Genomic DNA, 23,913 nt, shown 5'->3' with positions numbered 1-23,913 from the left:
TGTAGTTACAACACGATCTTAATTCGGTTTTCTCAACAGTGGCACTATCGACATTTTGCACGGGTCCTTTGTCATGGAGGGCGGTCCTGTGTGTTGCGTGATGTTTAGTAGCTTCCTATCCTCCACCACTAGATGCCAGTAGCATCCCCTACCCCCTAGTTGTGACAACCAAAAATATCTCCATTGTCAAATGTGCCACAGGGGGCTAAATTGCCCATGGTTGAGAATCGCTGATCCTGCTACCGCACTGTTCTCAGAGTGACGGGAGACAGGTATGGGATGTCGTTTCTAACCTTAAAGGATGGAACATTATAATACATTATACATGTATAATGTATTATAATGTATAATACATTATATGTATACAATGATTGCTTCATTGGAGTACTGTAATTGTTAAATTGGAAACAACAAATGTGCAACAATACAGAATAAAATATTGTACATTCAAACGAGTATTATGTATTCATTAAATGATATAGTTATTGACATGGAAAGACAGTCTTGATTTTTTTGAAGTGGCAGAGTATGGGGTATAATTTTTTTTAGGGAAAGAAATATATTTATATGGGACAATGTCTAGAAGGATTTCAATAGTGGTTGCTTCTGGGTATAGAATTTGGGGTAATTTACAATTTTTCTTCACTTGTGATTTCTCGTTTTCTGACACTGAATAGCTACATGACACTGGTGGCAGCTGTGCCCCACAGGTCCACCGATGGGATCTTTCCTGCAGAGAAGCAGTGCTCTTTTGAGTCCGCAGTTTCTCCTGCAATTAAACTATGGCCTGTTTGTGCCTGCAACTGGAGTATTCTGACCCTTTCATGAGAAGGTTAAATGTTGTCTAGAAACCCAAACTAAAGGTTTACTAAACATTAAAAATATCTAATTTTAAGGGATGTATGGCTAGCTGAACCGGAGAGATGAAGACTGAGACTGTTGTATACAATATAGAAATACATTTTTAAAAAGCCACTTGCAAATAATCTAAGTAACTGCCTCGAGTTTCCACCAGTAAGGACAATTTGAGTTAAATATCCCCAACTCTACATTTTTTTCTAATTTTTTATTTTTCCTAGGCTTAGGTTATCTAATTTTGCAAAATAGAAAATGAGAAACATATTACCACATTTACTGAACTAGTATTGGCAGTAAGCAGGCTGTTTAATTCTCCAAAGGCTGATTATCAACAAAATGATCATGCTTTTAATTTACTTGGGGGAAGTCTAAAAATATTAATGCTCAGTGTCATATGTGGAAGTGGTATATGCTTCAAATTAAACAAATGCAAAGCTTCTGTTTAATAAACTGATAGTTATCACCCTAAAATGGGTCATCCTTGAAGTGTCACAAAACCAGTAACAAGAATTTTATTTAACTGTGAATAAGATACCACACTGTCAACGTATTTTGTTCCTGTAACTTTGCATATGGCCATTTTGGGGAAGATAATTTCTGAGTTTACCGCTTGCCTTTAAAAACTGACTTGCCATCTTTACGTCCTCTGCTAGATGGGTTACTCTTCATGATGTCAGGGTGCTAGTTTTTTAAGACTGCCTCAGAGCATCCTTTATCCACATGAAATTAACCTAATGTAAACATTTTTATTTTACATTACTGGCCAAGTAGTAGTCTTGGAGACTCTCGGAGGTACATTTTCTTTGTGTGACGCTGCCTCCAGGCCCTCCTGATGCTGTTGCCGTAAGATCCACTTGTGTGGACTGTCTCGCACAGTTCACGTGTGGTATTTTACAAATTCTGACTAGGTGATGGGGTTTTAAATGGCATATTTATTTATTTGAGTCTCACTCTGCCACCCAAGCTGGAGTGCAGTGGTGTGATCTCTGCTCTCTGCAACCTCTGCTTCCCGGGTTCAACTGATTCTCCTGCCTCAGCTTCCCAAGAAGCTGGGATTACAGGTGCATGCCACCATGCCCAGCTAATTTTTATATTTTTAATAGAGATAGGGTTTCACCATGTTGGCCAGGCTGGTGTTGAACCCGACCTCCAGTGATCTGCCTGCCTCGGCCTCCCAGAGTGCTGGGATTATAGCGGTGAGCCACCACGCCGGCCTTAAATAGCAGGTTTCTTAATCTCACAATTTGCCTTACTATCAGAACCTGAAGTAGGGTAAGCTTGTTCTCTTGAACGTTACAAATTGCTTTCTTAATTCACAAAATAAAATACCTGGTTGAGGTCCACTTCAGGTCTTTTAACAAAAAATCACATGCTTAGTTTGTGTTTAACCAAGAGAAACAAAAGGAGGGCCGGGCGTGATGGCTCACACCTGTAATCTCAGCACTTTGGGAGGCCGAGGCAGGAGGATCACTAGGTCAGGAGTTCAAGACCAGCTTGGCCAACATAGTGAAAACCTGTCTCTACTAAAAATGCCAAAATTAGCCAGGTGTGGTGGCACGTGCCTGTAGTCCCAGCTAATCGGGAGGCTGAAGCGGGAGAATCACTTGAACCCAGGAGGCAGAAGTTGCATTGAGCCGAGACCACGCCATTGCACTCCAGCCCCTGGGTGAGAGTGAGACTCCATTTCAAAAAAAAAAAAAAAAGAAAAGGATAAGTTCTCTTACACAGGTTGATAAAAAAGCATTAAAGCATTATCTGTATTTGGATCTAATGTATTTATTACACTGATACGTTCCCAACATAGACCATTAAACATCATAATGAAAAATATATACCAGAATATATCAAATTTATTCTTAGGTATTCAAGGGTTTCCTGATTACAAAAAATGTCATAAAAATTTAAGGATGGATGATAAATTCTTAGTTTTTCCTTCAGGCAAGCACTCAGTGTTTTTATTACAGGTTGAGTAACCTTTACCCGAAATGCTTGGGACAAAAGTATTTCAGGTATTTTTGATTTGGAATATTTGCATATACATATCTTGGGAATGGGACCCAAGTCTAAATGGGAAATTCATTTGTTTCACATACACCTTACCTTGCCCACATAGCCTGAAGGTAAGGTTATATATTTTAAATAATTTTGTGCATGAAAAAGTTTTGATGGCGTTTTTAAAAAAATTTTTTTTTTTTTTTTCCACAGACAGGGTCTTGCTATATTGTCCAGGCTGGACTCAAACTCCTGGGCTCAAGCAATCCTCCTGCTCAACCTCCGGAGTAGCTGGCACTACAGGTGCCCACCACACCAGGCTTGTGACTTGACTGTCACCCAGTGTCACATGAGGGCAAGTGTGGAATTTTCCATTTGTGGGGTCATGACAGCACTAAAAAAATATTCGAATTTTAGAGCAATTTGGATTTCGGATTAGGAATGTTTAACCTAAGTTTGTAAAAGAAATTTTTTAGCCTTAGAATACGGATGTTTCAGATTGTTCAAGAGACAAATGAAAAAGACTAAAAAAACCAGAAAACACTGGAATGATAAATCATTAAGTATATTTAAATGTGCGTTGTTTACCTCCTGCCCATACGAAACCACTCATGACATACATACAAATGTAAGGACAAAACTGTATTCACCGGATTAACAAGAGCCAGAGTTCATTGCATGCTGATCAACGAACTAACACAACTTTTATCATACACTAAAAAAAGGGTAGAACAAAGGCCAATTTAAAGCCTGGAAAGTGATCTAATCTGTTAAACTAGCGTACCACAGAGTAATTTTGAAAGCCTTCTTTTTTTTTTTTTTTGAGACGAGTCTCGCTCTGTCGCCCAGGCTACAGTGCAGCGGCGCGATCTCGGCTCACTGCAAACTCCCCCTCCCGAGTTCAAGCCATTCTCCTGCTTCAGCCTCCCGAGTAGCTGGGATTACAGGCGCGTGCCGCCACGCCCGGCTAATTTTTTGTATTCTAGTAGAGACGGGGTTTCACCGTGTCGCCCAGGCTGGTCTCGAACTCCTGAACTCAGGCAATCCCCCACCTCGGCCTCCTAAAGGCTAGGATTACAGGCGTGAGCCACCGCGCCCGGCCCTTTGTTTTTTAAAACCAATTTCACTAACATTTACTTAAAAATGATTTTCTGCTTGGCAGAAGTGACTTAAGGCATGTGGAGGAGACACTGCGGGCCTGTCTCAGATTCCTTTAGAAACCAATGCTCCACAGTTTTAGGACTAGGTAATATTCCGATAATCACCCATGAGTTCCTGGTCTCCGGTTTGTTGTGGGATTGGAAATAAACGAGAAAGGCTGCGTTCGTCATCATGGCCTTATTTCTTCTCCCAACTTCCGGTCGTGCAGGTGTCTCGGGCAGGTGATCCCGAGGCCACGCTGCCGTGTTCTGTGAATCTTGGCGGAAGGGAGGCGAGCTGTAAATAAAAGCGTGAGCATTAGAATCGCCGCTGTGTAGTATTAACCTGTTGAGCGCGGGGCTTCCCGGGGCTGGAGCTGCACCGCGGTCTCTGCTGTCTGGGACTCTCCTCCAGCGCGGACCCGACAGGACGCCAGGGACCAGGCCGGTCCGGCCGGGACAGCGGGGCCTCGGGCAGAGACGGGGCCGGGCCTCCCCCCAGCACGTCCCCAGCTCGGGCGCTGAGGCCTGGCGGAGACCCCAGGACTCGCCGCTGAGGCCTCCAGTGAGCGTCTCGCATGGCGCTACGGCCTCGGGAATTCCGTCACGGCGTAGCCCGGTCCAGCGCGGTGTAGACCGGGGCCCCGCGCCTCGCTCGGCCAGAGCGGCTCAGGTACTACTCCAGGTCCGGCCGCACTCGCGGCCACTGCGAACAGCCGGGACACCCAACACCACTCGGCCCGAGGAGGCCGCAACCCGGCTCCCGCTCCCAGTCGCGGCCCCGAGGCCCCACCCCCCTCCGCCGCGCGCATGCGCCGCCCCCGAGCAGCCGCGTGTGGCGACGGGAGGGGCCTGCCAGCTCCCCTCCTCCCCGGGACCGGCTCACTCCGGCCCCGTCGAGGGGGGCACGGGTTTCCCCTCGTCCTCGGGGCCCCCTCGTTGCAGAGCGGCGGCCATGGAACCGCAAGGGCCAGAGCGGGCCGGCGGACGCCAGCTCCCCCGGAGCGGTGGGTGGCGGCAGAGGCGCGGGGCGTCGCTGGAGGCCGGGCGGCTCCTCGGCGCTCCCCCTCGGTGGCCGGGGCGGGATGGTGCGTCCCGCAGGGCGCGCGCGGCTCCCGCGCTTCGGGCGCTCGGCGCGGGCGCGGGCGGGGGCGCGGAGGGCGGGGGAGCGGACCCCGATTCGCAGGACCGGGCCCGGGCTGCGCGGGCAGGGCCGTTGGCGGGGCGAGCGGGGGCGCCGGGCGCCGCGGGGGCCGGGGGCGGGGGGTGGGCGGGGCCGGGCGCCGCCGCGGAGCCTCCCGGGCCGCCGCGATCATGTCGGACCAGGCGCCCAAAGTTCCTGAGGAGATGTTCAGGGAGGTCAAGTATTACGCGGTGGGCGACATCGACCCGCAGGTACCGCGCCCGCCCCTGCCGCGGCCTCCTCCCGCGTCCGCGTCCCCGTCCGTCCCCGTCCCCGTCCCCGCTCCTGCCGCGGGCGCGCGCAGGGCGCAGAGCGTCGGGTCCGCCGAGGCCGCTGGCCTGAATGCGCTGAGGGCAGGGGCGACCGCGGGGTGGGCGCGGGAGGCCGGGGCTCTGGGGAGTGCGGGAGGGAGGGCGGCCGGGCCGGCTGGGGCTCTGTGCCTCGGCCCCTAGTGCGCGCCCTGAGCCCCCGGCCTGCGGCCCTGGGGTCGCCGACCCCCACCCACCGGGCCGCCTCGCTCTCTGCTCCTTTGCTGAGCGGGACTGGCGCGGGGTCCCGTCTCCCCCTTCCCCGCGCCGGGCGTCTCGGCTCCCGGGAGAGCAGCTCCGAGGGCAGACGAGGGGCGCCGGGATCCCCAGCCGGGGCAGCTCGCGCGGGGATCCCAGGCTCGCTCGGCCGGCGGGGGTCGTGGCCGTGCAGCGGCTTGGCCGCCTTCGCCACCCGGGCAGCTGCCGTCCTGTGCGGGGCTGAGGAGCGCTCCCTTCCAGCCTGTGTCCCTACACGTGGGGGCTGGCATTCGTCTTCTTTGATTTTCCCACTTGGACGATTAATTTTACGGTACCCTGGTAACACCATCACATTACACATTTAATGTTGTGTAGTTTGGGCTCACGCCAAAGGATATTGTGGGTTTTCCTTAGTATTCCTATAATAATACATCTGTTTGATGTCACACAGTTATCAGTCTGTGGTAGGAATGCATCTTAGTTGAATATCCTCTTCAGGTTAATCTTCAAAATATTTCCTTCTTGAAAGTTTAACTGTACAGTTATGTTGCTTTGGGTGTGACATCAGTGGCCCCCACCTTGGAGGATGGGGATGCCCAGTGATCAGAGTTAGGCCTAGAAGGGCGGAGACTCATATTTAGCAGATGAACTTTGATGGTGTAGAAGGAATTGTAGAAAGCTGATTGATCTTGGCCTTCTTGAGGTTCGTCCTTGTATGTTAGTAACAACTTTTTTGGTCCCTTTTTGCTCTGTAACTTTAGGGTAAAGAGACTTCAAGGCCGGGCTTACCCCTGTAATCCCAGCACTTTGGGAAGCCAAGGCGGGTGGATCACCTGAGGTCAGGAGTTCGAGACCAGCCTGGCCAACATGGTGAAACCTCGTGTCTACTAAAAATACAAAAATTAGCCGGGCGTGGTGGCGTGCGCCTGTGGTCTCAGCTACTCGGGAGGCTGAGGCAGGAGAATTGCTGGAACCTGGGAGGTGGAGGTTGCAGTGAGCTGAGATTGCGCCATTGCACTCCAGCCTGGGCAACAACAGAGAGACTCCATCTCAAAAAAAAAAAAAAACTTCTATCTATGAATTTAAAGAGTGAAACGGTTGCTGAACACGGAGTGGTCAAGATGAGTGCTTGTAACAGTTAGCTTTTTCCAGTATTGATGATTCCCCAGCCCTCCCTTTTTTTGTTTTTTTTGTTTGTTTGTTTCTGTTTTTTGCTACCCACCATTTTTCTCTTCCCCCTCCTTCCTCGCCTTCGTGTTTCATTTTAGGACTTTGGCTCTTATAGGGGACTTGAACCAAATGTTACTTAAAACCTGGAACAAGTTGAACTGGAACCATATTTACTCGACTTTGAATCAAATCTAAGCGCTTAAAAATGTCCTTGGCAAACCACTTTCATCTGAAACATTATATTTTCTGAAAAGTTTTGAGCCTGGACATCTGATTCTCTGACTCTTATGACTGATTATAAGTTCACATGTTGACCATCTAGTATGAGGCAGGCATGTACTAGGTGCCAGGTATAATACAGAGGTGAAGAGGACGTGGTACCTGCCCTTGAGCGCCCCTCATTGGTGGGGGAGGGAGCACACCTGGACATATCACAGTACAAGGTGTAGCAGATTTCTCCACTGGGGTGCAGAGTAGACACCACTGAAATGTCACTCAGTAGATGTCATTTCAGTTGGGTTTTGAGATAAGCAGAAGTTAAGAACGTGAGGGAATATTTTCATGTGGAGCGTATGTGCTGAGGAATGAAGGCATTCATGTGTTTAGGATACATCAGGATGATCACTATAACAGTGACATGAGATAAATCTATTAAGATATTCAGTAGTGTGGAGATTGAAGAGAAGCTATTGGTTTTGGCATCCTCAAAGTCCGTGAAAACCGAGTAAAGTGTTTTTGGTAGAGTGTTGGTAGAAGGGGCTGGATTGCAGGGAGTTGAAGAGTGAATGGAAACTGAGAAAGGTTAGACTCTTCAGGAAGTTTGTCCTGAGAAGGAAATAGAGAAGGTGCCTGAGGAAGAGAGGGCTGGGGAGGGATCTGTGTTGCGTCACAAGCCCGTGGAAGGATGTGGGTGACTTTACTGTTTACAGGTGGAGGGAACATAGCTATGGACAGGGAAACTCATGAAAAAGGGAGTAGGATCAGAAACAGACTGGAGGATAGGAAAAGGAGGGGTGCCTTTTCTGAAGACCCGTCGAATGGATGCGTGAAGCTAAAAATGCTTAGAGGTCAAGGGAAGGAAGAAAGGTAAAGTGGCCCATGGCCAGCGACCATTGTTTTTTCACTTACTAAATATTGAGCCTCTGCTCTAGTTCGTATCTGTTAGTGGTCAGTAAAGTATTCTGAAAAGGTTGTCTAGCTTATGGGTCATTTTATTTTTTTTTTGAGGTTGGAGCAAAAGTTTAATAATTGAAAGAAGAAAGCTCTCTGCTGCAGAGAGGGGACCTGGAAGAGGGTTGCCCTTGTGGGTCACTTGAGCTTTGTGGGCACCATGTCACTTTGACAGTTGGTGTGCACTGTCAGCTTAGACACTCCCCACCTCTTCTGAAGCACTTGACTGTCGACTGTTCCTTAACCCTCACTTCCTTGGCTTCTGTTGACGCTCCTCTCCTGTGATACTGCACTTCCCTACCTGTCCCTGAAGTATCAGTTGCTGTGTCTACTCTCTAGCTCCCCTCCCGTTCTGCACTGCTACCACCTTCACGCTCCTGGCTGTGGCTCCCGTCTATGTAATATGCTGATGACTTTCTGTCAGGGAGATCCACATCTTTTCCTAGCTGCAACTGGATGCCTCTTGTCAGATATTACACATGACCCCCAAAGAATGGCATGCCCAAACTAAAACACGTTCTTGCATCCCCCACCTGCCAGCCTTCTGATGTGTTCCTCAGTGAGTGGTACTCACCACCATTTCAGTCTGGACTTTGCTCTTGTGCTTATACCCCTTCTAGACACCAGGGCTTGCCGATTCTCTCACATCTTCCTCCTTTCTGCCCCTCATGACATCACTTTAGTGGATGCCTCTTTCACCGAGGTTATTGCGCTTGTTTCTTAACGGATCTCTTGTCTTTAGTCACCCAGCCAACCAAACCCAGCCAGCCCACCCAATCCATTCTTTTCACATGGACTGTCATCTTTGTATGAAATCTGTGCTACTTTTCCTGTGTGAAATCCTTCAGTGGCCCTGCATATACCGCAGAATGAAGCACAGACTTTTTTGCGTAGTGTGTAAGAAAGCCCATTTACGGTCTGCTCTGTATTCACCTGTTCAGTGCCTTCAACACTGCTCCCTCTTCCTCGATGTATGGATTTTTGCCTAACACCCAGACGTTTACGAGGGTTCTGCTCACATATCTCGTCTTCCAGAATCTTTCCGTAATTATGGTGAAACTCCCCATGCCCCAGCCTTTAAGTTGGAAGCTCAGGGGCGCCATGTGCGTGGCCCCACCGCAGCAGTGATTGTGCTGTCTCCTGGTTTGTCCAGCCCATCTGTCTTGAGGACAGACCGTGTCCACTACGTGACTCACAATAGCCTCCATTACTTGGTCATTGACTTGGTCAGTGAATCAAGATTTGCTGCTTTTGATTGTCCCCAACAGTTTCATTGGCATATTATTCAGAGTAAAAGGCTGTTAGTTTTTATGTGGGGAATATGGTGTGTTTTTATTGAGAATTGCTATTATGCCCAATAATTATTTCTGTAATTCAAGAGCGCAGTACAGTATTGCCCATTTTAATTTGTGTGGCTTTTTTTCTTTTTTAGGTTATTCAGCTTCTCAAGGCTGGAAAAGCAAAGGAAGTTTCCTACAATGCACTCGCCTCACACATAATCTCAGAGGATGGGGACAATCCAGAGGTGGGAGAAGCTCGGGAGGTCTTTGACTTACCTGTTGTAAAGGTCAGTAGTAAATGTGGTTTGTTTCTATCTTTTCCTCGCGCATCTTGGAAGCAGTACATTGAAGTTTCAGTGTAGCTCTTTTCAGGGTCTTTGCTAAGGTCCTGTTTTATTTTATTTTTATTTTTTATTTATTTTATTTATTTATTTTTTTTGAGCTGGAATCTTGCTCTGTTGCCCAGGCTGGAGTGCAATGGCGCGATCTCGGCTCACTGCATCCTCCGCCTCCCGGGTTCAAGTGATTCTTGTGCCTCAGCCTTCTGAGTAGCTGGGATTACAAGTGCCTGCCACCATGCCTGGCCAATTTTTGTATTCTTAGTAGAGACAGGGTTTCAACATGTTGGGCCAGGCTTGTCTTGAATTCCTGACTTCAGGTTATCCACCTGCCTCAGCTTCCCAAAGTGCTGGGGTTACAGGCGTGAGCCACTGTGCTGGCCCTAAAGTCCTGTTTTATGTGGAAAGTTGCCAGATAACTGTGGACATCTTTAACATCTGAGTAACTTCCCTTAGCTTCAGGCCCTTTCAGCTAAACCAAGGTAGAGCATGGTTTTGTATGTCATAAGTAATCCTAGGTCATCATCCTTTATGCCTGCTACAGAACTCGTCCCATGTTACCACTGCCTGGAAGTTTTCTGAGCCAAGGAAACCTGTCATGGGAAACAGATCTGATGCCTTGAATCAGATGGGTGTTTGAGTTATTGTAAGAGTGTATTTCATTCCAAAAGCAGGCTAAGGCCTGTCAGGAGGTAACTCTTAGGACAGGGTTACTTTCCATCCCTGCTGTGGCAAGGTGTCCTGAATTTCAGTTAGCTGAAGGGAGTCCCCCATTAACTATGTTGTGGAACTCCTTCCTGACAAGAGTCACAATGACCTTTAATCACATTGTCTACCCACTGGTCGTCTGGGGTGTATCTAACTTGACCTATGGGTAATTTATTGCAGAAAATGGGGGATTCAGCTGGTGGAAGAATTGTTCAGATTTTGTTTATCCACGTACTGTATTATGTTATGGCTAATAAGTTAGTTGACGTCTGTTAAAATGTATGTTTTAAAAATTTGTTGAATTTTGTAATTCCAATGCTTCGATTTTATTTCAGATCTTCTGTATTAAGTATTTGTTTTAAAATAGTTCTTTACCACTACCATTTTTTCCCCCTTCATGTTATTAAATGCTTTGCCTTAAAAAGAAATCAATATGAAAGTTACTGTGGCTTAACAATAACAGTGTTAGGAATTAAGAAAGATTGCCAGCCTGGTGCAGTGACTCACCTGTAGTCCCAGCTACTTAGGAGGCTGAGGTGGAAGGATTGTTTGAGGCCAGGAGTTCAAGGCTGCCATGCACTGTGATCACACCTGTGAATAGCTACCTTACTCCAGTCTGGGTAACACAGTGAGACACCATCTCTTAAACAAAAAGAAAAAGGGAAAAAAATAGAAAGATTGCCATTAAGTCAAATTGCGGGGCCAGAGAAGCCGCCTGGCTGCTGGGAAGTGGTGACCTCCCCAGTACCCAGGGTTGGAAACTGCCTTGTAGGTTTACAAACTCGAATTTCTTTTCTTTTCTTTTCTTTTTTTTCTTCTCTTCTCTTCTCTTCTCTTCTCTTCTCTTCTCTTCTCTTCTCTTCTCTTCTCTTCTCTTTTCGAGATGGAATCTCACTCTGTCGTCCAGTCTGGAGTGCAGTGGTGTGATCTCTGCTTACTGCAACTTCTGTCTCCCGGGTTAAAGTGATTCTCGTGTCTCAGCCTCCTGAGTAGCTGGGATTACCGGCGTGTGATGCCACGCCTGGCTAATTTTTGTATTTTTATTAAAGACGGGGTTTCACCATGTTGGCCAGACTGGTCTCGAACTCCTGACCTTAAGTGATCTGCCTGCCTCAGCCTCCCAAAGTGCTGGGATTACAGGCATGAGCCACTGTGCCCGGCTACGAACTCGAATTTCAGAAATAAATCTGAAAGTGGATCTGTCTCAAGACAAGCTGTTTATAAACCATACTCTCAAGAGACTGCTGTAGAAGTCAGAATGACTTATGAATTTGTGGTGGTAACGGTCATGTCCACTCACTCATGGGCCCGGTTCAGTGTGGCCCGCTCAGGCTCGCTGTGGGTACAGACTCTTTTGTGAAGACTGAGTATCAGCAGGTTTCCTGATTCGTTTACCCATTGCCCCTTTGTGTGACTACCGCAGGGGTGAGGTCCTGAGCTGGGGCACCCTCTTCTTTGGAACATGTTTTTGTCTCTGGCTTGCTTCCTTGCACTGCTGTAGGGACAGTATCTCTGTCCCTTCCTTCTCCTTCCTACAAACTTCCTTTCTCTCAGACAATAGCCTGGAGCTATTGTCTCATTAAGTGGCTTTGCATATCTTATGCAGATTTGATGTGAAAGGGTGATCTTCCTAACGCATCCTTGGGGCCTAGGTGATTGTTGCCAGGCCAACTACCAGAGGTAGTTCTTAAACCTGCCTGACCCCAAACCCCCTTTTTGTAATAAATACTTTGTAGCACCCCCCTTATTATCCAGAAATGAATCGATACATAAGCCAACCTTTAAAATATGTATATATAAATTGCCTAAACTGAAATGTGAAGGCGAAATAAAAGGGAAGTAAATAGTAAATATATATTTCAATGTGTAAACACTTGAGCATGGCTGCTGCTATATGTAGAGTCACTGCCAGTAGCTGCTGCAATTGCAGATTGATCTCATACCCCACAAGTGGGGTCACCGCTGTGAGGTGACATTTCAGAATGGTGATCAATTCCTGAGCTAAACAAAGCAGTCTTCCTTCACTTTACACAGTATTCATATTCCTGGGAAAGTCGATATGTAAGGCTAAGTAGAAATACCCATTACTTGTACAATTAGCAGTTAGCGTCTAGGATTATCACCATTTTGCCAAGGTAGTTTACTATATTCGAACCCAACTTTTTCCCCCTCTGGCTGTAGTATTTTAAAATGAGTGACAGACATATTTCATCTGTACCCAGTAGCATTCCAGCCTGCTTGTAATTTGTGGCAGCACCTGTATTGTCCAGGGACTATTGTGTTACATTACAGGGTGGTAGAGTACTTCGGAGCTGATCCAACAGTTTGCCTTCACTCTAAGATATTTCAAGTAGATCCTGATATTCTTAGTTTGAACCTTATGGGCCTGTCTTATTTTGGATCCTGCTGCTAATAGTTGAGTCTGAATTCATATGACTGAAGGCTGAGACCTGTTTCCCTAGAGGCATATCCCTTGGCCTTTACCTTGATAGGAAGTTTGACAATGCATTTTAAAAATAAGGCATCTTTATACACAGTGACAGTTTATGTATCATTTACATATTTGAATCTTATAAATGTTTAAAACTTCTTTGGGCACCAAAACTTTTTAAATTATTTTTTTAATTGAGATTTTTTTCTCAGTGGCCTTTGGGCATCATTGGAAATGTTAATTTTGCTGACTTGTAGTGGGCTTATTTTATTTAATTTTTTTTTCGAGACAGAATCTCCCAGGCTGGAGTGCAATGGTGTGATCTCAACTCACTGCACCCTCTGCCTCAGGGTTCAAGCGATTCTCCTCTCTCAGCCTCCCGAGTAGCTGGGACTACAGGCGTGTGCCACCACACCTGGCTAATTTTTGTATTTTTAGTAGAGACGGGGTTTCACCACGTTGGCCAAGCTGGTCTCAAACCTGTCACCTCAAGTGATCCACCTGCCTTGGCCTCCCAAAGTGCTGAGATTACAGGCATGAGCCACCGCGCTCAGCCAGCTTATTTTTATATATTGTTCTTTGCCTTTAGGATAAATAGTTCCTTATTACTTTGCTTTTATAGTTCTCCATTTCTGCTTTGTACTGTGGCCTACATCCTAATTTTGCATTATTTTATCTAAACTTATCTGAAGTAGGGCCTCAGTGATTCTACTGTGCTTGGATGGGACTTTATGATAGCCAGCAGTCTTTAAACTGGGATACCCTACCCAAGCTCCCTGGGGGGAGATTTTCAGCTTGTGTGCTGTGTGGTTGTAAGGTGATAGATAACATTTCCAGACTGGCCCTTCCTAAAGCTGCCTGAGAACACACCTGTGGTCACAGTGGCCCCTCCCACTTTACACAGGAGGAATCAGACCTTCACCCATCCTAATCTTATAGTGCATTGCCCCAGGCTATGAAAATTCTCGTGGACGGCAGACAAAAGGACAACTAGAAAGACTGGTTTTAGGGACCCTTCCCTTACCGCTCAGTCATGGCATCATGAGCAGAGAGGGGTTTCTGGGTGTCGCTGTTGAGAGGAGAGCTTGGTCTACGTGAAGGTGTTCTGAATTCAGAAGTGTCAAGGCCAATACAGATTCCTGATGCTGGCCCATTTTTTTAAATTTAACTGGAATTTTTCTAGGACTATCAAAAAATGTGAAGATATGTTGGATAAGGCACATAGATAGAAAAATTAAGTGCCTTCTTTCAGATTTCAGATAACTAATCCAATAACTTAGTTAAAACCTTTGGTAAATGTCAAATCATCATTAAATAATTATCCCAGGCACAGCTGCCAATCTTTATTTTATTTTATAAAATGTTTAATATTCCTTTTCTCGCAGAAAATATGCTTATTTAGAGTTACGCTGAAAAATTGTAGATGTCATCTAAAAAATGATAAGGGGGCATTTCATTGTATGAAATTTATTTAAGGTGTACATGACAAAAATAGCTTGAAGATCATTAGCTTGGAATATGAGTTGCAGGAGAGCAAAGACTGCGTTTCTCTTTTTCATTGTTACATCCCCAGTGTCTTGCACCATCTCTGCATAAAATAGATTCTCAATAAATATTTGATGAATGAATTGATGGGTGGGTAATGAGTATATATGTATGTTTCAGTTGGCTGAAGTTTCTGGAAGTCAGCTGCCTTCCAGAATGTAGTAATGAGGGCATTACTACATTTTGATAGTAATTTTGTGAAGTAGAGCTATCAGGATAATGATTTGTGTAATTATAAAAATAAAACATAGAAACAAGATAATTTTTCAAAAATATAAATTAACCAGAAAGGTAGTAATTAATCTGTTTTATAATTAATCTCAGTTTTTAGACTTTATAAAAATATTTTCAGGCAGTTAGAAATAATTTTTATGGCTTACAAACATTGCATCTACTTGACTTCACTAAAACAAACAAACACCTCATGAATTTAGACTTGACTGAATTTGGGATTCAAGAAGGGAGCGTATGAGGAGCTGACTATGCCCTGGATGAGGTGGCGGCGGTGGTGGGGTAGGATGGGTGGCAGTTCTCCTGTCCTAATTGTGGGGTCAGCAGTAATAAGTGTATAAACCTGGAACTTAAATGTTTATACATAATTTTTAAACAATATGGTAGTGCTTCATTCTATAATTGGAGTTTTCATCTTGGCTATTAGTAACTAATCTTTGACTATAATGTTTCTATTTGAATATTCATACTTGTAATCTGGATGTTTTAAAATAGGTTATAACAGAGACTTTTAATTTCTAAGAACAACACTAGTAAAATAATATCATGCCACTTGTAAATTGAGAATACTTTTTGATTTAATCTTTTCTTTTTCAGCCTTCTTGGGTGATTCTGTCCGTTCAGTGTGGAGCTCTTCTGCCGTATCCTTTTTTTTTGAGTGGGGGAGAAGGGAAAGGGTAGCTCTGGGTTTAAGACTGAAAGAAATGATAGTTAATGGGGTGAAAAGTGGATTCATTCGTTAGGACAGATTGTTTTGTCTACATCTTATATTCCTACTATTTTCCATCCCGTTTCAAATTTTATGTACCTGATCCTTGTCATTCCTCATGTTAAAAGGGGGCTCAGCTGTGACAGGTAGCTCTAGGCCAGGAACTGGAGGCAGGAGCTCCGGTTCTCTTCAGCTTTTGTGGTGCTAGCTAGATGAGGGATATTTCTAAAATTCTAAGTCTATGTGACTCAAATCATGAATTGTTTGAAGAGTAGATTGGGGAAGAGAACATGAGAAGAAAATTTATAACGTGCATTGTTAATCCTTTTAATTGCATTGGGTAGAAGGATTATTAATTCAGTGCACCTGTGCCGTGGGTTGAGTACTGAAAATAGAGTGGTGAAGAAGACCATTTCTGCCCTCAGGGAGCTTCCTTGCTTGCATTGTTCGTTCATGGAGCATTCATGGATGTGCCCTTGCCCTGGCACTGTGTCAGGAGTCAGAAATGAGGCATTCTACAGGCCTGTTTACTCTTCTAGGCCTGGTGGCTCCCTTTTCATCCTAAAAGGATAATGCTTCATGGGACTGTTATTTCAAGTGTAACTTGCTTGTGGAAATCATTTCTTTTGCAAGTACCTGATACCATACAGTTGCTAAAATTTTAGACCTGGCAAGAGATTATGTTATGTGCTCTATTTTATTTTGCAGCTATGCCAGGCAGTTCTCTTGAAAGCACTTATTACCCATTGAATCAATGCAGATGGAAGGAAACTTATCATGAAATATTTATAGAGAAATAGGGAAAACATTACTGTACAAGCAATTCTTCTTGGAGGATGTGTAGAACTTTAGCAACTCCAACTCAGAAGTTCTAATATTTTCTTGTATGTAGCCTAAAGAGTTGAAGGAAATTAGTTCCTGTTTTTGTTTTGTTGTTATTTATTACTTTTATAAGAAGTGAAAAAGACTGGGAATAGAGATAAGAGGCTGGTTTTGCTGTTCTAGGTCATTTATTCTCTGTTTAAGACTCCTTAAGAAGCTGAGATCTTTTTTTTTTTTTTTTTTTTTTTGAGACAGAGTCTCGCTCTGTTGCTCAGGCTGGAGTCCAGTGGCATGATCTCGGCTCACTGTAACCTCTGCCTCCTGGGTTGAAGCGATTCTCCTGCCTCAGCCTCCTGAGTAGCTGGGACTACAGGCATGCGCCACCACGCCCAGCTAATTTTTGTATTTTTAGTAGAGACGGGGTTTCACCATGTTGGCCAGAATGGTCTCAGTCTATAGACCTTGTGGTCCGCCCACCTCAGCCTCCCAAAGTGCTGGGGTTACAGGCATGAGCCACTGCGCCCAGCCACTGGGATCTTCTTTGAGCTCTTACTTGTTTATCCATAACAACAAAAGATTGTGCCACTGTGCTCCAGCCTGGGCGACAAAACCAAGACTCCATCTCAAAAACAAACAAACAAACAAACAAACAAACAAACAAACAAAGGGAGCCTTGGAGACTCACTGGTAGACAGTGCACTCTGAGATTTGCCTTTGTTAATATTTCCCCAAGTCTTTGGAAGTAGAAAATCCATGAGCTTAGGTTGGAAGCTGGAAACAGATCTTAGATAATGGGGCTGAAGGTGTCGTTGCAGTCTACAGAGTTTTTTTTTACAGCCAGGGAGGTCTCAAGTGTTTATAAGATTCATCTGTATAACTGTATAGGAGACTTCAAATTTGGAATAGAATTTTTAAGCTGATATTTTTCTTGATTCACCTATCTCAATCAGTATACTTTTCTCCTATAGGGAAAGAGGAGTAATACTGTAACCCATTTTGAATTCTACACACTCCAAATTATTCAAAAAAAGTCATTGTTTGCTCTGAATAGACTATGAATTACAGGCACATAGAGATCATGACTGCCTTGTGTCTTGTTAAATTCACAGTGTGTGATGTGTAGTAAATGCTCATTAATCATTTTGAATGAATTTTTAAGATCAGCTTTAGAAATAGGAAGGATCTTTGGAATCACATATTCCAACTTTTGTTTTAAAGAAGGGGACATTGAAGCTCACAGTTGTCTTGCCTAAGTTCACAAAGTTAGCGGAGATAATAAAACTAGAGCTCAGTCAAGCTCTTATGAAGGATTCTTCCTACTGTGCGGTGGAAGCAGTCACAACGTTTCAGTCTAAAAGAAACAAGACATTTTAATTTTGCTTTTAAAATAACTGCTATGCCATTTGTGTGTATGTGTATATGCATGTGTGTGTTTATATATGTGTATATAGTTAGCTAGCTAGCAGAGATCAAAAGGCTTCCCCCTGCGAGTATATTTTGCCCATTTGATTTATGATATAAGTGGAGAGATTGGATTTCAAAATGCACTTTACAGAAAAGCACTCAGTTCTTTCTGTGCCACCCACTGCTCTCTATTCCACTCTGCCCTGTACTTTTGTCTATCTTAAGTCTGTCTCTTTCTTAAGTGGACTGAGTGGGGACGGAGTGGGTGGGTAATGTCTGTTAGTGAAGTACAGGTTGCACTAATCTTATTTCATTGTAATCTTAATAACTATAAAACAGAGTAAATGGTTTTTCTCCAGAATCGTGTCAGATTTTTTTTGGAATCACTGCCTGCCTTTCTCAGGTAAGCATGGTTACAGTTAGTCTTGAGTTACTTATATGGGACACTTCTGAGTTTTTGTATGGTTGGATTTATGACCTGTTAACCAGTTTTAGAGAAGCTATTTCCTAAACTGACTGTATATTTAATATGAACTCATGACACTTAAAATTATTTAAATATTTGTGCTTGCTTTTAAGATTTAAAGTTTTTAATGGGTGAAAATGGTCTTTATAAATAAAAGAACAAAGACTTAAAACTTGAATATGAAAAAATATTAAAAATGAAATTAAAAGATGACAAGGAAAATTCAGTTAGAAATACAGGCAAAGAATTTTCTTAATAAATAAAGGGATCATACAGATCAACAAGAATAAAAAAGACCTTAGCAGGTAAGGCAGAGAAACGAATTTAGAATCTATAAAGAGGAATTACCAATAAGTGTAACAAAACATTTGATGCACTTTATAATGAAAGACATGAACATTTTAATAGCAATGAGATAAGTGTTTTTGCTCATCGAATTTCTAACAGTGTGTTCAGTGTTGGTGGAGATGCTGAGGACAGACTTCTGCTTCCTGCCGTCAGGAATGGGAGTCAGCACAGCAGCTTCCTAGGAAAGGGGAGCAGTGTTGAGCCTTAAAATACTCATTTCGTTTTCACCTGCATTTCTTTTATGTTTAGAAACTCATCCCAAGTCAGCCGGGCGTGGTGGCTCATGCCTATAATCCCAGCACTTTGGGAGGCCGAGGTGGGCGGATCACCTGAAGTCAGGGGTTTGAAACCAGCCTGGCAAATGTGGCGAAACCCCATCTCTACTAAAAATACAAAATTACCCAGGCGTGGTGGTGCACACCTGTAATCCCAGCTACTTGGGAGGCTGAGGCAGGAGAATCACTTGAACCTGGGAGGCGGAGGTTGTGGTGAGCTGAGATTGTGCCATTGCACTCCAGCCTGGGCGACAAGAGCAAAATTCCATCTCAAAAAAAAAAAAAAAAGAAAAAGAAACTTATCCCAAGTCGATAGGACAGACTGACACATAAAGGTGCTCACATTTATTGATAAGCATTATTTATAAGATGGTAAAATTGGAAACAATCAGATCATCCACTATTTGGGAATGTTTAAGGAACCTATTGTATATACTTACACAGTAGTCTAGCTGCTTAGCCATTTTTGAATTCTGTTTTATGAACACATGTAAAGACATGGGAAACGTCTTAAGTGGCAAAAGCAGGCCATAGCCTAGGTATGTATAATATTACACCAACCAAATAAAATATCTGAAATGAGAAACCAAAATGTTAACAGTGGTTCTGGGTATCTGAATTTTTTTTTTTTTTTTTTTGAGACGGAGTCTTGCTCTGTCGCCCAGGCTGGAGTGCAGTGGCGCAATCTCGGCTCACTGCAAGCTCCGCCTCCCGGGTTCACGCCATTCTCCTGCCTCAGCCTCTCCGAGTAGCTGGGACTACAGGCGCCGGGTATCTGAATATTTAATATTTTTTTATTGTATTTTGTTTTTCTAATCCCCAGCTAAGAAAAACCTCAAATCATAATAAAAACTATTAGAAAAAAATCAAATTGTTATTGTTTAAAGTCGTTTTACAAATTATGTGGAATAATTTGTTTAAAATTAGTGGTCCTTAGGAAGGTAAAAGTGCACTGTAGGATGTCCCATCTTATTTGACCTGACAGTCTTCATCCCAGGCTGTCATTTTGGTGCTCATAGGTGATAGTTTTGAAAAAGTATTTAGTCATCTTTCTCTGTGCACACCTTTGAGAAAAGGGCACATTCAAGTTATTAGGTAAGATGGGAAGGAATTCGGTTATAATCTTGCTTTTCCTTATGCCTTTGTGATAGAGGGTTACGGAGCTGGGGGTAGTATTTGGTTTAGCATTGTTAGGTTGTTGGCCAGACTCAACAGTTAATGCAAAGGGTATCACCAGTCTGAAGTTGACCCATCCTCTGTCCAAGTAATAAGTGAATTTATCTGTGGTTACTGTGTTTTTGTTTGTGTCTCTTGTATCCTGGAAGTTCTCTAAAATGCTGTTTTTGTTTTTGTGACATTAATTTGATGGAGATCCTTCAAGAAGCAAAATTGGCTTTTTTTTTTTTCTCTTTAACAGGAATTTTGTTGGTATTTGTATTTTGCAATGTTTTTTCATATCTGTTATAAGTGTATATTTACATGAATGATCTTTAAAGTTGACTAAAATGAGAAAACCTTTTAAATGCTGGGTGCTATGGTTACATGTAATTTTTATTGTTTTCCTCTACTTCTCTGTATGTTCCAAATTTACAATCAACGTATCAGAAAAGTTTTAAAAATGAAAGCATTACTACTTATGTATAAACACAATGTACTTTGGCTAAAATGTGAATTTTTCATTTAATTTTATTTGCACTGGTTGGATTTCTGGGTTTCAGAGACTCAGAGCCGACTATCCAGAAATGATTCCAATTGAATGAGAAAGGGAGAGAGGACGAAGGGCCACTCTGAGTTTGGGACAGGGACAGGGAGTCCTGTGGGCATTTTTCAGAGATGAAGGTCACAGTGACATGGGATTTTGAAGACTTGATTTGGTGAAATAAATAAGAAAATCAAAAGTATGTGAGTACAAGATGATTATAGGGTTTCAAATGAGGTAATTAGATATTGTTAAATATTAACTATGAGTTTAGCACAAAAGAATATTATTAGTCTTCCAAAGAACTAATACTTATGTTTAACAGAGTTTATATTTGTAATAGATTGTTATATTATACATGTAATAAATTAGGTTATAGTATAGACATACATACATGATACATATATGACCACTCAGAGGGCACAAGTATGATTGTATGAGCTTAGGAAGGATGGCATCGGTCTGGATTGTGAGGCGAGGGAAGCCTTGATAGAGTGGATGTCAGGTGTGAGTGGCCCGGAAAGAATGGACAGAATTGGAGGAAATGGGAAGGGAGGAGGGCATTCTGCATAGAGCAAGGTGGAAGGAGAAGTCAGGAGTACACAGAGGCTAGATAAGAGGAGACTGGTGTCAACCAAAGGTGTGCATTTGCATGTAGAAGAAAAAATGGTCAGGCAGGTAGATGGATAGAGACGATGGGAAACCAAGGTATATGAGTTTGAACTGGGTAAAATAGGTAGCAGGATGCTTCATCACCCTTTTTTTCTCGTTATTTGATTTTGGATTACAAATACTTACCTCAGAAAATTTGGGAAACCAGAAGTCAAACAAAATTAGAATCACCTGTGATCATTGCAGGTAAAACTGGTCCAGGAGCTCTGAGGATGATTTGCAGGGCAGGACAGAGGCTGGAGTTTTGACAAATGGAGATTAGATTCAGGGTAGCAGATACAACATGGGACTTAGCAACAGATGGGACTCAGCAGGTATTGGGGACGTGGGATGCTGTGGTGCAAAGAGTGAGAAGCCAGCACTCACTGTATACCTCCCTGCGCCAGATCCCATGGTGGATGCCAAAGATGATGTCATTGTTTCAGTCGGGGAGCACAGGAAAGTGGCAGCATCGCTGAAGGAGCTGGGAAATAGGGAGGAGCCTGATTGGTGAGGGGAGATGGTGACATTGGTTTGAAACACACTCTGGGCTGTTGATAAGGTATGGAAGTGTAGGAACTTGGAGCTCCTGTGGCATGAAGGAAACTCCTGCAGAGCATAATAGAGAGAGGAGCAGATAATTGGGAGTAGAGCCTTGGATAGCACGCATTGGTAGAGAGATTTGGGGAGGAAAAAAAGGAGCTTGAAAACAGAGATGATACTGGAGGAGTAGGATATTATTGTTAGAAACCAAGATAAAGTCAGACTTAATCATTTTGATTTTCATTGCTGGGAAATAACAACCCAGGTGAAGATTTAGAGCATAAATTGGTAGAAGATAGTTGTACATAGGTTTATTGTATCCTGAGTCCTATTCTGTGACCCAGGAAGAGGAGGAAAAGGATGATAGAAAGTGATACAGGAGGATCAGCTGGCTCAGTGAGCATCACGCAGGCTGAGGGGTCTAAGTAGATCTTGGGTTCTCAGCTGAGAAGTCACCAGAGTAGTCCCTGTGGGAATAGGAGGATGGATATCCATAAAGAAACAACTAGGTGAGCAAACTGCTCAGAGAACGTGAATATCTTGATTCTTTGCAGTGGAATAGTGTCATTTGATTGTGTGGTCTGGGAAGGGGCTCTGCTGGTGAAAAACTGGGCAGAGGCCCTGCTCACCCACTGTCAGATGAAAGGTCGAATTTTATCTTGGTGCTAAACTTACCAAGGGGAGTGGCTGGGTCAATGGTGGCCAAAAGGTTAATTTGTTAGCAAGCTCTTTGATAGTATTTTATATCCTTTTAGCAAATTTAGTGGATAAGAAAAATCAGAATCCAGAATTAGCATGATCTTTGTGGGTCACTTACTGTACTTCCCGCTGTTCATCACTTAGCATGATGAATTGGAATCCACAGTGTGTCATGGGGTAAAATAAAAGCATTTCTTTTAAGTTGAGAAAGATTGTTCAAATAGGGATGGGGAAGACTTTAATAGTCACTTCTATGAAGAAACCCTGGAAATTGTAGTTTAAGAAAAGTGCATTGGGAGCACTAATATTTTGTGGTTGCTAAAAAATGTTATTTTGGTTTTAAGATAATTAACAACATATGTACAGTGTGCAGCTAAGGGACTTTGGTCCAACAAATCCTTGATGGGTACTTCCTTTGTGACAGGAGCAATGCAGAGGGGTACAAATTAATTAAGATGCGATTTCTCTCTCAGTAAACATACAGTCTAGAAGGGGTCAGACCTTGGACAAATACGGTATGTTGCAACATATGCAAAAATGAAAGTGGGCACCAGGTACAGAAACAGGAGGGAGTGCTCACAGTGGTTAGTCCTAACTGGAGACTGTCAGAGGGATCTGCACCTTTTCTGCACACTGGAGCACCCATGCGCACACACACTCACATGCACACGCCAGGCAGGACCCTAGCTTTACAAAAGGACTGTTTCTTGGTGGTTCTCAGTGACCTTCTGTCTTTTCCCCGTCAGGGTGTTGATACAAGCTGGAGCTCTTTGTTGGAGTCTTCCAGAGCTCTCCCAGGGAGAGGTAGGGAAGGGAGCTTGTCCAGCAGAAGTTGGGAAGCACAGAGATCATCTGCCTTCTTCTGACCCGGTATTGATGCAGGCTGAGGCCTCTGTTGTAATGTGCTGGGTAGGTTTTGGGGAATAGGTCAAGAGTGTAATGGAGAGCCTGGCCAGGTCATGATTTAAATCTGGAAGACTAAAAAGTCCTTTCCATTCTGTATCTCAATCAACAGTATTTCTTGACTGCCTACCCATGTGCCTTGCACTGTACTAGGTACTGTGAAAGATCTCAGAGAAGTTTAGGACATCATGTTAGACTCTTTAATAAGGAGTGTTAGAATTCATAATCAAGACTGGACAAGGAGAAAATCCCGTAAACTAGAATCAAGGAGTGTCTTATTGGGGGTGGTGAGGCCTGAAGAAGGAAAAGGGAGAGTGTTCCTGATTGGTTTAAAGGAAAGCTTTTATTCCTGGGAGCACAGACTTGAAATTCTAGTCCTCTGCTCCTGGTTGCTTTGGAGTATAGCTGGGAGGACAGATAAGCAAGCAGATAGTTGTGGAGTGTGAGAAGTATTTAGATTTCTGTCCAGCTTGCTGTGGGAGTACAGTGGTAATGCCACCTGAGCTGAGTCTTAGAGGAGGAGGTCGGAGGGTGGGCACAGCAGGGCACAGGAAAGCGGAACGTGGTGAGGATGGCAGGTGCACGCGGGGGCAGTGCTCATGGGCAGGAGGAGGTGGTTAGGAGCCAGCCAGACAGGAAGGGCCTGGACACTATGGGGGAGCCTTTGGATTTTAGCCTTACAGCACTGAGGAGACATTATTAGCCAACATGATAACATTGGTATTTTGGAAAGATGGTTTTTAAAAAAGAAAAGCACATTTCCCCAATTATAAAATTAATGCTTTTGAAAATTTGGAAAATACAGAAAAGTATAAAAATGAAAATAAAAATGTCCCCATAATC

At 43.8% G+C, this 23,913-nt stretch overlaps 2 protein-coding genes across 7 annotated transcripts in view; one reads left to right on the top strand and one right to left on the bottom strand.

Annotated features, from left to right (window-relative positions):
- Window positions 1–380: 380 nt before the first annotated feature.
- LOC131381303 (uncharacterized) lies at window positions 381–4,758 on the bottom strand. Of its 3 annotated transcripts, none has more exons than XM_058428395.1 (3): window positions 4,373–4,758; window positions 4,116–4,287; window positions 381–730 (listed from the first exon to the last, which is right to left on the bottom strand). In XM_058428395.1, the coding sequence occupies exons 1-3, from the start codon at window positions 4,567–4,569 to the stop codon at window positions 470–472; spliced, it is 630 nt and encodes a 209-aa protein (XP_058284378.1). In that variant the 5' UTR covers window positions 4,570–4,758; the 3' UTR covers window positions 381–469. The 3 variants fall into 3 exon arrangements, with proteins under 3 accessions (XP_058284378.1, XP_058284385.1, XP_058284384.1); XM_058428402.1 differs by having other exon boundaries at window positions 381–725; XM_058428401.1 differs by lacking the exon at window positions 381–730 and having other exon boundaries at window positions 3,400–4,287.
- A 350-nt stretch (window positions 4,759–5,108) lies between these two features.
- Window positions 5,109–23,913, top strand: part of PAXIP1 (PAX interacting protein 1) — a 60,068-nt gene continuing 41,263 nt past the window's right edge. The window contains exons 1-4 of one of the 4 annotated variants that reach the window (XM_058428370.1): window positions 5,109–5,384; window positions 9,451–9,585; window positions 15,149–15,192; window positions 17,826–17,889. In XM_058428370.1, coding sequence (XP_058284353.1) covers window positions 5,304–5,384; window positions 9,451–9,585; window positions 15,149–15,192; window positions 17,826–17,889 — 324 coding nt within the window. In that variant the 5' untranslated portion in view covers window positions 5,109–5,303. Of the gene's footprint in view, window positions 5,385–9,324; window positions 9,343–9,450; window positions 9,586–15,148; window positions 15,193–17,825; window positions 17,890–22,913; window positions 23,077–23,913 lie in introns of those variants that run through there. The other 3 variants (XM_058428375.1, XM_058428383.1, XM_058428387.1) reach the window with 3 other exon arrangements.

This window comes from Hylobates moloch, unplaced genomic scaffold, assembly GCF_009828535.3.
Source record: "Hylobates moloch isolate HMO894 unplaced genomic scaffold, HMol_V3 SCAFFOLD_1, whole genome shotgun sequence".
In the NCBI taxonomy this organism is placed as follows: domain Eukaryota; kingdom Metazoa; phylum Chordata; class Mammalia; order Primates; family Hylobatidae; genus Hylobates; species Hylobates moloch.
Note: the sequence above shows the minus strand (reverse complement) of the source record. Positions and strands in the feature narration are given on the sequence as shown.